A 15,414-nucleotide genomic window follows, 5' to 3' on the forward strand; every position below is an offset into this window, starting at 1 on the left:
CCCCATCCCTGTAGCAGGCCTTTGCCTTTTGGTAGGCCATCATTGTAAATAAGAATTTTTTTATAACTGACTTGCGTAGTTACATAAAGGTTAAATGAAATAAAAATACATAACCAAGGCAAATGACATGATCTTGGTCAAACAACATCAAAGGCAATCTAAGAAAATATTTAAAAAAATATCAATTTTTATAAAAATGTAATCATGATGACCATCATACAATTACAAAATGCAGTACAAAATATCACACAGGACAGTGAAAAGAGTGGAAATAGATGTTTGCATAATGGTCTTGTCAATAAAGCAGTCATATTCCAGGCCCAGCAAAGTGAGCTGTGACATGGTCCCTCTGGCTCAAACCAAATGGAATATTTCTCTATATGAATGTTGGTACATCCACTTATCTAGCAGTCCTGGACAGAGCAGTAATTCTTCCTTTAATAAGCACTTTCTGTATTGAAATAGCTAGGGTCTCTCCCCTTTCCTTTCACAGTGTTTTGATCAGAGTTCATCCTTTTTCCAGCTGGGATCATCTATTTGAGGCTCTCGCTGACAGCTGCAAAGGGCACTCTGGTCTGAAGGCTGGGGCACCAGCTCCATATCTGGATGTTGTGTCGGCCGGCTTGTCTGACGCTCAGAGTACATCTGTTATGAAAGGAAAGAACATCCACAGCCGGGTTTCTTTTATCAATGATAAGAATGCTACCTTAATATATGAGCTGATTTAGCATTGGCAAGCATAGCATAAAGACAATACCAGGAGGCAATTACCTGTAGCACACTATAATAGTAACAGTACAGTCTGCTCGGTTGTACCAGCTCTCTTACAATTGCCTGGCCTGCTTTAGCGATTGCCTGTGCTTCAGCATCATTCTCCTGCAGGGAAAATAAAGACATTACTATCTTAAATCAAATATCCACAAAAAAACAGCTAAATCCTAATGGTAAAAAAAATGCATTCGCATTGCAAGCAGACAAACATACAAATGGTAGCAATGCATATTGACACACATTGACATGCACTCCTTGGCATGTCCTTCCTTAACATGCACTTACTGCTTGGCATACGATGCAAGGCGTTACAGAGGGTAGTGCGTACGGCCCAGTACATCACTGGGGCCGAGCTCCCTGCCATCCAGGACCTCTATACCATGCAGTGTCAGAGGAAGGCCCTAAAAATTGTCAAAGACTCCAGCCATCCAAGTCATACTGTTCTCTCTGCTACTGCATGCCAAGCAGTACTGATGCACCAAGTTCGGAACCAACAGGGCTCTGAACATGCTTCTACCCACCCCAAGCCATAAGACTGCTAAATAGTTAACCAAATAGCTACCCAGACTATCTGCATTGACCCCCTTTGCACTAACTCTTTTGACTCATCACATATGCTGCTACTACTGCTGATAATCTATCCTGTTGCCTAGTCACTTTACCCCTACCTACAGTGCATTCGGAAAGTATTCATACCCCTTGACTTTTTCCACATTCTGTTCCACATACAGCCTTATTCTTAAATGGACATTCAGAGAATTGTCCCGAAGCCACTCCTGCGTTGTCTTGGCTGTCTGCTTAGGGTCATTATCCTGCTGGAAGCTGAACCGTCGCCCCAGTCTGAAGTCCTGAGCACTGTGGAGCAGGTTTTTAATCAAGGATCTCTCTGTACTTTGCTCCGTTCACCTTTCCCTCGATCCTGACTAGTCTCCAAGTCCCTGGAACTGAAAAACATCCCCACAGCATGTTGCTGCCACCACCACCATGCTTCACCGTAGGGATAGTGCCTGGTTTCCTCCAGACGTTACGCTTGGCATTCAGGCCAAATAATTCAATCTTGGTTTCATCAGACCACAGAATCTTGTTTCTCATGGTCTGAGAGTCCTTTAGGTGCCTTTTGGCAAACTCCAAGCGGGCTGTCATGTGCCTTTTACTCAGGAGTGTCTTCCATCTGGCCACTCTACCATAAAGGCCTGATTGATGGAGTGCTGCAGAGATGGTTGTCCTTCTGGAAGGTTCTCCCATCTCCACAGAGGAACTCTGGAACTCTGTCAGAGTGGCCATTGGTTTCTGTTCAGAGTGACCAGACATTTTTTGGTACCCTTCCCCAGATCTGTGCCTAGACACAATCCTGTCTCAAGAGCTCTATGGACAATTCCATCAACCTCATGGCTTTGTTTTTGCTCTGACATGCAGTGTCAACAGTGGCACCTTATATAGACAGGTGCCTTTCCAAATCATGTCCAATCAATTGAATTTACCACAGGTGGACTCCAATGAAGTTGTAGAAAATCTCAAGGATGATCAATGGAAACAGGATGCAACTGAGCTCAATTTCAAGTCTCATAGCAAAGGGTCTGAATACTTATGTAAATAAGGTGTTTTTTATTTTCAATACATTTGCAAAAATGTCTAAACTTTTTCGCTTTGTCATTATGCGGCATTATGTGTAGATTGATGAGGGAAAACATTAATTTAATCAATTTTAGAATAAGGCTGTAAAGTAACAAAATGTGGAAAAAGTGAAGGGGTCCGAATACTTTCTGAATGCATTGTATATTGCCAAGTTATCGTTACTCATTGTGTATTTATTCCTCATGTTATCTTTCTATTATTTTTTCTCCCTGCATTGTTGGGAAGGGCCCGTAAGTAAGCATTTCACTATTAGTTTTCCCCATGTTGTTTACGTAACAAGTGACAAAAAAATGTTGATTTGACTCTCTCCCTTCTTACCTTAGCCCACTCAATCTTTTGGATGAGGTCAGAGAGACTCCTCTTCACAGGGATGTAGTGGGTGCCTGGCTTCAGATGGGTGTAGAAATGCTCATAATATGGTGAGATCTGCTTCAGCACCAAACTGTTACCCAGCATCAGGTAAGGGAACCTGTAAGCTGCCACTGTGCCATCCACGTTCACCTGATACTTATACTGTAAATGGGAGAGGGAACTCAAGGTGTCACAGCTCTGAATAAATAAATACAAAATCAACAATGGCTAACATTTCTTTATCTTCTCACTACTCACACAGGTAAAATCAGTTTTCAAATGGGAAACTGCTGGCTTTGGGTGATTGTAGTGTTCAGAATGTTCCCTCACCTTGAAGAAGTCAAAGAATCCAACAAGATTTGCTTTCCCCAGATCCTTCTCCCTTTCCCTGAAAAAGAACCAGCCAGTGATCCCGGCGTCTAGCAGCTCTGGGTTTTTCTTGGACAGAGTGACTAGGTGTAGGCGCTCTTCACGACTGTCCCGGCCACGGAAGAAGGCCTGTTCCATTTTGTTGGCCCAAGGGGGACCTAGACACCAAGGAAACAGAATAAGGTTATTGTGAGTAATGAGGTGTAAGTAAGCAGAATGAGGTTAAGGGATAGTGTATGAGGTTAGACGTCTTACCTGTGTTGCCTTGAACTGACAGTAGGTCATTGGAAACGCCCCTCATGGTCTCCAGGGTTGAGTGAGTGATGTCGTAGGTGGGCAGGATGATGTCACGGGTGTCTGTGGAGCCACACCAGGAGATGATTGGAACAGGCCCAGGATCGTCATCTGCTTTCCTTGTTTCCATTGGCCAGTCTCCCACATTGATGTAAAATTCCACATCAGGCAGCCTCACCTTTCAATTCAAATTCAGAGATAAAGACAGGGGAGCTCAGTTTATGCAGAACAATGAACTAAACAATTATATTGAAAATACGGTATTAGGAGAGTTTAAGGCAAGGGTCAAAGTATCACTAAACAGTTCAGAAAGGAACATGATCATACTTCTTGATGAAAGGACAGAGACCTGCACACAAACCCCCCCACAAAGCAACTCTTTACCTTCCTGGCTAGGGATAGTAACATCTCATCAGAGAACATCTTGAAGTCAGTGTATTTTCCCAGCGAGCGACGGTACACCTGGTTGTTGATGACAGTGTAGTGAATGAGACCTCCTCTGTTGGAGAACCGGCGAGGAACTTCCTGTAGGAGGCGCTGCAGGTCAATTGAGGGGAAGGCATTGAAGTCCCTCTGGATCTGGGGTTCCTCAGCAGGACACTGCATAATGCTCTGCCAGGTGGGAACATCATGCTCTGGGCAGTCACAGTACTCATGATAGACTGGGCCTGAGTATATACACCAAAGGGATGCATCATGTGGAAGTAGTGAGAATAGATCAAATTTCCAACATACTGCCATCTAGTCAAGTGTTTCCCAGCTCCAGTCCCCCCAACAGTACATATTTTTGTTATGGCCCTGGACAAGCACACCTGATTCTACTTGTCAACTAATCATCAAGCCCTTGACAAGTTAAATTATGTGTTTTTGTCTGGGGCTACAATAAAAATGTGTGCTGTTGGGGGTATTGGAGGATACACTGATCTAGCCTATATTATTCATACAGGCATACTCTGATGAGGAGTTCACTTGTAATTTCTGTCAAATGATCACACTAATCTGCAAAAGTCAGCCATTGACTGATATAGGTACCTTGTAGGGTGTAAGGTGACTTGGCAACGTGACTGTCTCTGTAGAGTACTTCGACCTTCAGTCCCTTGAGGATACTGCCATACAGACGGTACCTCATCAGAAAAGAACCATCTCCTCTGTCCAGGGGAAGGGGGACGTGGATGCGGACATGCTCCTTCTGTGAGAGTGAGACAATCTTCACTCTGAATGAGTCTTTACCTACATGTAAAGAGAAATAAAATTAGTTAGATGGATCACCTCTATAATGGGAACAATAATGTAACCATAGGGTCAATTAGAGATGGAGTAATTTTCAGTCTGCAAAGACTAAGCTAACTTGGGGAACTAAAGGGTCCCCAATCATGGACACTGTTTAAGAGTTTGATTTTGTGCAGCAATAAAACATTGGCTAGAGCAACAAAAACATGTATTTGGTAGATGACAAACTCCCCATTGTATATGAGATCTCAATTGATATTGGGGTAAAAGGCCTTAAAGGATGGGTTGCTAAAACGTTTCCCAAAAGAGAACTTTGATAAGAGATAGACATGAAACAGATATTAAATAATTGGGTACGTTCAACCGGATCACTTTTGTCAAGTCTGTGACTATCGTTGGTCACCGCCTTTCAAAGTGTGTTGCATTCTGGGATAAAAATTGTCTGACTTGCGTCTACATGTCCACTGCTTACTTACAAGCCATTAACTTCTATGGGCTACGTGGGACGCTAGCGTCCCACCTGCGGGACACACTATTCAACAGCCAGTGAAATAGCATGGTGCGAAATACAAAACAGCAAAAATCTCATAATTTCATTTTCTCAAATAATCAACTATTTTACACCATTTTAAAGATAAACTTCTCGTTAATCTAACCACATTGTCCGATTTTAAAAGGCTTTATGGCGAAAGCATAAAATTAGATTATGTTAGGACATAAACTTCACAAGAAAAACCACACAGCCATTTTCCAAGCAAGGACATGCATCACAAAAACCAAAAATACAGCTAAAATATTCACTAACCTTTTATGATCTTCATCAGATGGCACTCATAGGACTTCATGTTACACAATACATGTATGTTTTGCTCGATAAAGTTCATATTTATATCCAAAAACCCAATTTTACATTGGCGCGTGATGTTCAGAAAATGTATTCCCATCAAAACTTCCGGTGAATGAGCACATCAATTTACAAAAATACTCATCATAAACGTTGATAAAATGTACAACAGTTATTGAAAGAATTATAGATATACTTCTCCTTAATGCAACCGCTGTGTCAGATTTTAAAATAGCTTTACGGAGAAAGCACATTTTTCAATATTCTGAGTACATAGCTCTGCCATCAAAGCAAGCTATACAGATACCCGCCAAGTTCTGGGGTCAACTAAACTCAGAATTAGTATTATACATTTTCTCTTACCTTTGCTGATCTTCATCAGAATGCACTCCCAGGACTCCTACTTCCACAAGAAATGTTCTTTTTGTTCGAAATACTCCATATTTATGTCCAAATACCTCCGTTTTGTTTGTGCGTTCAGATCACTATCCAAAGGCATAACGCGCGAGCGTAAATCCAGACGCGAAAAGTCAAATAGTTCCATTACCGTTCGTAGAAACATGTTAAACGTTGTTTACAAACAATCCTTAGGGTCTTTTAACATAAAACGTAGATAATATTCCAACCGGACAATAGCGTATTCATTACAGAGGAAAAAGAAGGAGCGGCGCGCCAAATGTGCCTGCGCAGTAAACAGCTCACTGGTCCCGGCAGTCCACTCATTGACTGAGCTACTATTTTCTGCCCAGTAACAGGAGAAGGATGAAACACGTTTCTAAAGGCTGTTGCCAGCCAATGGAAGTGTTAGGAAGTGCAACGTGACCCCACAGACACTGTAGTTTCGATAGGGATTCAAAAGAAGAACTACAATTCTCAGATTTCTCACTTCCTGGTTGGATTTTTCTCAGGTTTTTGTCTGCCATATGAGTTCTGTTATACTCACAGATATCATTCAAACAGTTTTAGAAACTTCAGAGTGTTTTCTATCCACATCTACTAATAATATGCAAATATTTGACTCTGGGCCCGAGTATTAGGCAGTTTACTGTGGGCACGCTTTTAATCCGAAAATGAAAATACTGCCCCCATACCTTAAAAAGTTAACAATGCAGTTTTAAGAAAAATAACTGTTAAGTAAAAAATAGATAAGTACATTTAAAAAAATAAATAAATTTAAGAGCAGGGGAGAGGCTATATATACAGGGGGTACCGGTACAGAGTAAATGTGCAGGGCACTGGTTAGTTGAGGTAATATGTACATGTAGGTTGAGTTAAAGTGACTATGCACTGCACGAACCTTACAAAAATCATGAGATCAAAGGTCATGAAGTTCACTTCAAGTTTCTGCAGTTGCTCTTCACCAATTTCATCCTGCAGCCATCACCTGCACTGTGGGAGGCGCTATTGTCAAGCAATCATTAGGGTGTTTTTACTTGACCCACGCGAAAGAAACAGAAACCAATTTGCTGCAATTCATGTGTAGCCTACAGTGAATGAGGCTACATGTGATTGAGGCTCTCCCTCACTAATTGATTGCACACATGTGATTTAAGGTTGCGAGTGTGTGATATTGGTGTTGGATAAATGTTTTTTCGACATAAAGAAAACACTTTATAAACAATGACAACACTGCATTTTCTGAGGCGGCAGGTAGCCTAGTGGTTGGCGCGTTGGGCTAGTGACAGAAAGGTTGCTAGATCGAATCCCAAGGTAAAAATCTGTCGTTCAGCCTATTGCCAAGGCCGTCATTGTAAATAATAATTTGTTCTTAACTGACTTGCCTAGTTAAATAAAATATTGATCTGAGCCTTGCTTTGGAAAACCCCATTACTTTCGGCTGTCGCAGATGCACCTCCCACCGACGTCACTCAACTTTCGTCTTCAGTCGGTTGCTTTCGCCTTACGACTCAAACGCGCCCATTGATTTTAGGTAATTCTGCAGTTTATCAACACTTACCTGGAGAGAGGGTGAAGTTTTTCCCAGCTGAGTTGACAGCCTGGATGATGAAGTATCGGACGGGCAAAACGACTTTTGGGTCGAGCCCTGGACCCCAAACAAGACATTTTTCAGGATCGACTTCACTAGCTTGACAACACGGAAAGTCACTACAACATGTGGATAATATTAAAACTATACAAACTAACGGAAATAAACTCCGTATAGGGTTAAGTAGATTATCTTTACGCGTCATAGTTAATTTGTAAAAGTAGACTAGCAAACTAATATGTATTTTTAGGGTACCAATTATGCAGGCAGCATCTCGTCTTCAGAAAAGGGTGGAGAACGGGGGTGAAGTTTTGATTTGGCGGAGTGTGATTGGACGATGTATGGACTCGTGGGTATTGAGGAAGTTTGATGAAATACGCACAGGAAAATGCATTTGTTTACACAGACCAATTATCAATTGGATATTACAGAGTAATACCGTATATTACACGCTTTTAATTAAAGAAGATTCGTTTATTGTCACTCGGAACTTTTTTCCAGACTGTGAATGTACCATGAAAATATCCTCGGTGTAGTCCACTGGGATCCATACTTTAGTTCCGCTTACGCAAAGCAAAAATGTTTTTTCATTATTTAAACAAAAATATTAACTGTGCTTATATGTGCAAGGCAGGGCTCTACGGTGCGAGCATTTTACTCGCATATGCGCCTAAACATCTAGCTGTGCGACCTGGAATTTTTATTTAGGAGCACCAGTGAAACTAGAAAAATGTAAGATTCTAGTTTTATTACCTCAAATATTTTTCATTGTGCTCTTCAATTTATTTGTGTTCGCAAACATTTTTCAACTTGTAAAAAAGCATAGAGCCCTGCAACAGTAGAGATGTGATTAAGTTGGCTCCAATATGGATTCAATTAATGCACAGATTTAGTCCCGTTTTAGTCATGTTTTTCAACAATACAGAGGCCTGTAAGAAATTATTTTCAGTAAACTATGAATTGCTAAATAAAAATATTTGCACAATGTTACTCAAAACATTCCCCCTTTGCTAGAGTATTGACTCTTTCTCCCAAACACCACTGCTCAAGTAGTACTCTCCAACTGTAGTGGTATCTGAGTCATACTCCTCAAAGTCTGACAAACTGGACCTGTGACGTCTGATCAATGATAAGTGAATTTGAAATCTCTGTGGGCAAAATTGATGACTCATTGAACCGTAGAGGCCGGGGCAATGTCAGGCTCTTAGAGCTTAGGATGTGGTCTGTTCTATTTCGATTAACATAGGTTCTCTGGCTCAGTATGCAAGAAAAAGCTCTGGAAAGGGTCCTGTGTGAGCGACCAAGGCCCCCTGGCCCTCTGATATCCTCCAGACTCCTTAGGTCCCTTGTGGAGGCCATATCAGTTCCTGTGGAGATGCGGCTGTTTTTTGATGTTCGGTTTGAGTAAATGTTGGTGACAGAGATGGAGCGGCCATGTTTCAGGCCCAAATCTGTAGTGGTTGGAGTGCTATTCGAGTATGAGTTCTGTGTGAGTTTAAAACAGCCAGTTGTACTCCTATCTGATCTACTGTCCTTACCTAATGAGCTAAAGAAGGCATCTTCATTCTCCGTGTTGAGGCTAACATGACTGGGTCTAGAACTTGTAGATTCAATCTGGGATTCTTTTACAACAGATTGACTACTAAAATAGGGTGAATGTGGATAATTTGTTCTACTTAATTCTTCCTTTGATAGTGATGGATTTGCATTTGATATTTATATTGTGTTCCTTTCTTTGTCTTGAAAATCTAACTGGGAATTCATGGATGCTCTTTTAATGGTAGGCATTGTCGGCCCATTGCAGCGTTTGTTCTGTAGTCTTAGTTTTAGCACTTCTTCGACCTCTGGACCCCTGCTCTTCCCTGTCCTTCTATTCTCACTGATGTCACTAGCGCCCTCAAGTGTTGAGGGAACCGTTTTTCCCTTTCTACCAAGCAACACGCTCTTTTCTTCAATATGTTTGCTACTGAATGTTATCCTGAGGTGATTCAACACTGGGGCCCCACAAGGGTGCATGCTCAGCCCCCTCCTGTACTCCCTGTTCACCTATGACTGCGTGGCCATGCACGCCCTCAACTCAATCATCAAGTTTGCTGATGACACAACAGTAGTAGGCTTTATTACCAACGAGACAGCCTACAGGGAGGAGGTGAGGGCATGCAGAGTGTGGTGTCAGGAAACAACCTCTCACTCAACGTCAACAAAACAAAGGAGATGACTTCAGGAAACAGCAGAGTGAGCACCCTCGTATCCACATCGATGGGACAGCAGTGGAGAAGGTGAAAAGTTAAGTTCCTCGGCATACACATCACGGACAAACTGAAATGGTCCACCTGCCCTTCAGGACACCTACAGCACACGATAACACAGGAAGGCCAAAAAGATCATCAAGGACAACAACCACCCGAGCCACTGCCTGTTCACCTCACTACCATCCAGAAGATGAGGTCAGTACAGGTGCATCAAAGCTGGGACCAAGAGACTGAAAAACAGGTTCTATCTCAAGGCCATCAGACTATTAATCAGCCATCACTAACAGAGAGGCTGCTGCCTACATACAGACTTGAAATCATCGGCTACTTTAATAAATGGATCACGAGTCACTTTAATAATGCAACTTTAATAATGTTTACATATCTTGCATTACTCATCTTATATGTATATACTGTTTTTTTATACCATCTACTGCATTTTGCCTATGCCGCTCTGTCATTGCTCATCCATATATTTATATGTATACAGTTGAAGTCGGAAGTTTACATGCACTTATGTTAGAGTGATTAAAACTAGTTTTTCAACCACTCCACAAATTTCTTGTTAACAAACTATAATTTTGGCAGTCGGTTAGGACATCTACTTTGTGCATGACACAAGTAATTTTTCCAACAATTGTTTACAGACAGATTATTTCACTGTATCACAATTCCAGTGGGTCAGAAGTTTACATACTCTAAGTTGACTGTGCCTTTAAACAGCTTGGAAAATTCCAGAAAATGATGTCATGGCTTTAGAAGCTTCTGATAGGCTAATTGACATCATTTGAGTCAATTGGAGGTGTACCTGTGGATGTATTTCAAGGCCTACCTTCAAACTCAGTGCCTCTTTGCTTGACATCATGGGAAAATCAAAAGAAATCAGCCAAGACCTCAGAAAAAGAATTGTAGACCTCCACAAGTCTGGTTCATCCTTGGGAGCGATTTCCAAACGCCTGAAGGTACCACGTTCATCTGTACAAACAATAGTACGCAAGTATAAACACCATGGGACCACGCAGCTGTCATACCGCTCAGGAAGGAGACGCATTCTGTCTCCTAGAGATGAACGTACTTTGGTGCAAAAAGTGCAAATCAATCCCAGAACAACAGCAAAGGACCTTGTGAAGATGCTGGAGGAAACAGGCATAAAAGTATCTATATCCACAGTAAATCGAGTCCTATATCGACATAACCTGAAAGTCCGCTCAGCAAGGAAGAAGCCACTGCTCCAATTCGCCAATAAAAAGCCAGACTATGGTTTGCAACTGCACATGGGGACAAAGATCGTACTTTTTGGAGAAATGTCCTCTCATCTGATGAAACAAAATAGAACTGTTTGGCCATAATAACCATTGTTATGTTTAGAGGAAAAAGGGGGAGGCTTGCAAGCCGAAAAACACCATCCCAACTGTGAAGCACGGGGGTGGCAGCAATATGTTGTGGGGGTGCTTTGCTGCAGGAGGGACTGGTGCACTTCTCAAAATAGATGGCATCATGAGGGAGGAAAATTAGGTGGATATATTGAAGCAACATCTCAAGATATCAGTCAGGAAGTTAAAGCTTAAAGCTTGGCCGCAAATGGGTCTTCCAAATTGACAATGACCCCAAGCATATTTCCAAAGTTGCGGCAAAATGGCTTAACCTGTTTGGGATAGGGGACAGTATTTTCACGGCCGGATAAAAAACGTACCCGATTTAATCTGGTTACTACTCCTGCCCGGAAACGAGAATATGCATATAATTAGTAGATTTGGATAGAAAACACTCTAAAGTTTCTAAAACTGTTTGAATGGTGTCTGTGAGTATAACAGAACTCATACGGCAGGCCAAAACCTGAGAAGATTCCATACAGGAAGTGCCCTGTCTGACAATTTGTTCTCCTTCTGTGGCATCTCTATCGAAAATACAGCATCTGTGCTGTAACGTGACATTTTCTAAGGCTTCCATTGGCTCTCAGAAGGCGTCTGCAGTCTCTGGGCGAAAAACAGCAGGAGTTTTTGTGAGTGGTCAGGCAGGGAACAGTGACACTGGAGATGCGCATCCACGAGAAGACTTCATTTGTTTCTTTCAGCCTTTGAATGAATACAACGTCGCCCGGTTGGAATATTATCGCTATTTTACGAGAAAAATAGCATAAAAATTGATTTTAAACAGCGTTTGACATGCTTCTAAGTACGGTAATGGAATATTTTTATTTTTTTTGTCACGAAATGCACTCACGCGTCACCCTTCGGATTGTGACCTGAACGCACGAACAATACGGAGCTATTTGGATATAACTATGGATTATTTGGAACCAAAACAACATTTGTTGTTGAAGTAGAAGTCCTGGGAGTGCATTCTGATGAAGAACAGCAAAGGTAATCCAATTTTTCTTATAGTAAATCTCTAGTTTGGTGAGGGCCAAACTTGGTGGGTGTCAAATTAGCTAGCCATGATGGCCGGGCTATGTACTCAGAATATTGCAAAATGTGCTTTCGCCGAAAAGCTATTTTAAAATCTGACACCGCGATTGCATAAAGGAGTTCTGTATCTATAATTCTTAAAATAATTGTTATGTTTTTTGTTTACGTTTATCGTGAGTAATTTAGTAAATTCACCGGAAGTTTGTGGTGGGTATGCTAGTTCTGAACATCACATGCTAATGTAAAAAGCTGTTTTTTGATATAAATATGAACTTGATTGAACAAAACATGCATGTATTGTATAACATAATGTCCTAGGAGTGTCATCTGATGAAGATCATCAAAGGTTAGTGCTGCATTTAGCTGTGGTTTTGGTTTTTGTGACATATATGCTTGCTTTGAAAATAGCTGTGTGATTATTTTTGGCAGGGTACTCTTCTGACATAATCTAATGTTTTGCTTTCGCTGTAAAGCCTTTTTGAAATCGGACAATGTGGTTAGATTAACGAGAGTCTTGTCTTTAAAATGGTGTAAAATAGTTGATTGTTTGAGAAAATTGAATTGTGATATTTTAGTTGGTTTTGTATTTCGCGCCGTGCGATGCCACTGGCTGTTGGCTAGGGGTTCCGCAGGCGGAACGTCTGTCCCTAACAGGTTTTAAGGATAACCAAGTCAAGGTATTGGAGTGGCCATCACAAAGCCCTGACCTCAACCCTATAGAAAATTAGTGGGTTGAACGGAAAAAGTGTGTGCGAGCAAGGAGGCCTACAAACCTGACTCAGTTACACCAGCTCTGTCAGGAGGAATGGGCCAAAATTCACCCAACTTATTGTGGGAAGCTTGTGGAAGGCTTCCTGAAACATTTGACCCAAGTTAAATAATTTTAAAGACAATGCTACCAAATACTAATTGAGTGTATGTAAACTTCTGACCCACTGGGAATGTGATGAAAGAGATATAAGCTGAAATAAATAATTCTCTCTACTATTATTCTGACATTTCACAATCTTAAAATAAAGTGGTGATGCTAACTGACCTAAGACAGGGAATTCTTACAAGGATTAAATGTCAGGAATTGTGAAAAACTCAGTTTAAATGTATTTGGCTAAGGTGTATGTAAACTTCCGACTTCAACTGTATATTCTTATTCCATTCCTTTACTTAGATTTGTGTGTATTAGGTAGTTGTTGTGGAATTGTTAGATTACATGTTAGATACTGCTGCATTGTCGGAACTAGAAGCACAAGCATTTTGCTCCACTCCCAATAACGTCTGCTAACCATGTGTATTTGACCAATACAATTTGATGAGCAGTTCCTGTGCTCTCTGTCTGGATGTTTTCAGTGAGCCAGTCTCTACTTCATGTGGGCACAACTTCTGCATGGCCTGTATCACAAAGTACTGGGATAGCAATGACTTGTGCCAGTGTCCAATGTGTATGGAGACATTCTACAGGAGGCCTGAGTTTTGCATCAATACTTTCATTTCTGAGCTGGTTGCTCAGTTCAGGAAGTCAGTTCAAGTTAAAGCTATCAACAGCCCAGAACAATGCCCTTCTCAACTCCTACACATCCCCTGTGACGTCTGCACTGAGACGAAGATCAAGGCCCTGAAGTCCTGCATGGTGTGTCAGACCTCTTACTGTGACACTCACCTGGAGCCTCATTAGAGAGTTGCAGCCTTAAAGAGCCACAAGCTGAGAACCTGGAAGACATGATGTGTAAGAAGCATGACAGACTCCTGGAGCTGTTCTGTAGGACTGACCAAATGTGTCTTTGTGTCTTGTGCTTGAAAACAGACCACATGACTCATGACACTGTCCCGCTAGAGGAAGAGTGTGGAGAGAGGAAGGCTCAGCTGGGAAGGACTGGGGCAGAAGTTCAGCACATGATCCAGGAGCGACTGCAGAAGGTTATAGAGGTCAAACTATCAGTAAAGCTCAGCAAGAGAGTTGCAGAGAGCGAGATATCAAAAAGTGTGCAGGTCTTTATTGATCTGGTGCGCTCCATTGAGAGAAGCCACGCTGAGCTCATTGAGGTGATTGAAGAGGAGCAGAAAGCAACAGAGGCAGGCTGAAGGGTTCATTAAAGCTGGAGCAAGAAATCACTGAGCTAAAGAGAAGCACTGAGCTGATACAGCTCTCAAACACTGAAGACCACCTCCACCTCCTCCAAAGCTCCCCATCCCTGTGCACTCCTCCATCCACCAAGGACTGGTCTGAGACCAGTGTTCACAGTAATCTGTGTGTGGAGACCGTGAGGAGAGCCGTGTATGAGCTGGAGGAGACACTGAATAAAGAAATGAAGAAGCTGCCTGAATTCAAACTGAAGAGGATTCGGCAGTATGCAGTGGATGTGACTCTGGACCCTCATGCAGCACATCCCTCTCTCATCCTGTCTGAGGATCGGAAACAAGTGAGAGTTGGAGGCATCAGACAGGATCTTCCTGACAACCCAGAAAGGTTTGATCATGTTGTCATTGTATTGGGAAAGGAGGGCTTCTCATCAGGGAGATTTTACTATGAGGTGAAGGTTAATAAGGGGAAGACTGAGTGGGATGTAGAAGTGGACAGAAAGTCCATCAACAGGAAGGGGAATATCTCACTGACCCATAAAAATCCAGGTTGTATCACATCCGGCCGTGATTGGGAGTACCATAGCGTGGCGCACAATTGGCCCAACATCGTCCGGGTTTGGCCAGAGTGGGCTGTCATTGTAAATAAGAATTTGATCTTAACTGACTTGCCTAGTTAAATAAAATGTTTAAAAAGTTTAAAAAAAATACTGGACTCTGATCCTGAGGGATGGGAGTAAATACACAGCTTGTGCCATGTGTCATCCTCTCCCTGAGAGAGAAGTCACAAAAGGTTGTGGTGTTCATGGATTATGAGGAGGGTCAGGTCTCCTTTTATGATATGGAGGCCAGGGCTCATATCTACTATCACTGGCTGCACCTTCACTGAGAAACTCGATCCATACTTTAGCCCTTACATGAATAATGATGGTAAAAACTCTGCCTCTGATCATCTCTCCTGTCAATCACACAGAATGAGTTACAATCCAATTGACTTGTAAAATATCAATATTATTATTTTGATAGGAATGTGTAAATGGATAGGGATTGAAGTGTACTAAAGTTACATGTAATCTAGGGCTGGGCCATATGGCCTAAAAGTAATATCTAGATTTTATTTCAGAAATTTGGACGATTCACGATATATATACACACATCTTGATTTTTCTAAACAAACAAAAAAAGACCAAAACATAATTC

The 15,414-nt window shown here is 41.8% G+C and overlaps 2 protein-coding genes across 3 annotated transcripts; one reads left to right on the plus strand and one right to left on the minus strand.

Annotated features, from left to right (window-relative positions):
- Positions 1-42: 42 nt before the first annotated feature.
- Positions 43-7,861, minus strand: LOC100195440 (protein O-glucosyltransferase 3). 2 transcript variants are annotated; one of them, XM_045688813.2, is made up of 9 exons: positions 7,737-7,861; positions 7,452-7,538; positions 4,453-4,650; positions 3,805-4,088; positions 3,382-3,598; positions 3,088-3,284; positions 2,725-2,919; positions 772-876; positions 43-645 (listed from the first exon to the last, which is right to left on the minus strand). In XM_045688813.2, the coding sequence occupies exons 3-9, from the start codon at positions 4,547-4,549 to the stop codon at positions 502-504; spliced, it is 1,239 nt and encodes a 412-aa protein (XP_045544769.1). In that variant the 5' UTR covers positions 4,550-4,650; positions 7,452-7,538; positions 7,737-7,861; the 3' UTR covers positions 43-501. The 2 variants fall into 2 exon arrangements, with proteins under 2 accessions (XP_045544769.1, NP_001133941.1); NM_001140469.1 differs by having other exon boundaries at positions 7,452-7,756.
- A 5,469-nt stretch (positions 7,862-13,330) lies between these two features.
- On the plus strand, positions 13,331-14,901 carry LOC145858906 (putative E3 ubiquitin-protein ligase TRIML1). The gene is made up of 2 exons (XM_082957577.1): positions 13,331-13,800; positions 14,189-14,901. Exons 1-2 carry the CDS (start codon positions 13,448-13,450, stop codon positions 14,892-14,894), a joined length of 1,059 nt encoding a protein of 352 aa, XP_082813703.1. The 5' UTR covers positions 13,331-13,447; the 3' UTR covers positions 14,895-14,901.
- Positions 14,902-15,414: the final 513 nt, after the last annotated feature.

Source organism: Salmo salar, chromosome 11, assembly GCF_965601325.2.
Source record: "Salmo salar chromosome 11, fSalSal1, whole genome shotgun sequence".
NCBI lineage: Eukaryota > Metazoa > Chordata > Actinopteri > Salmoniformes > Salmonidae > Salmo > Salmo salar.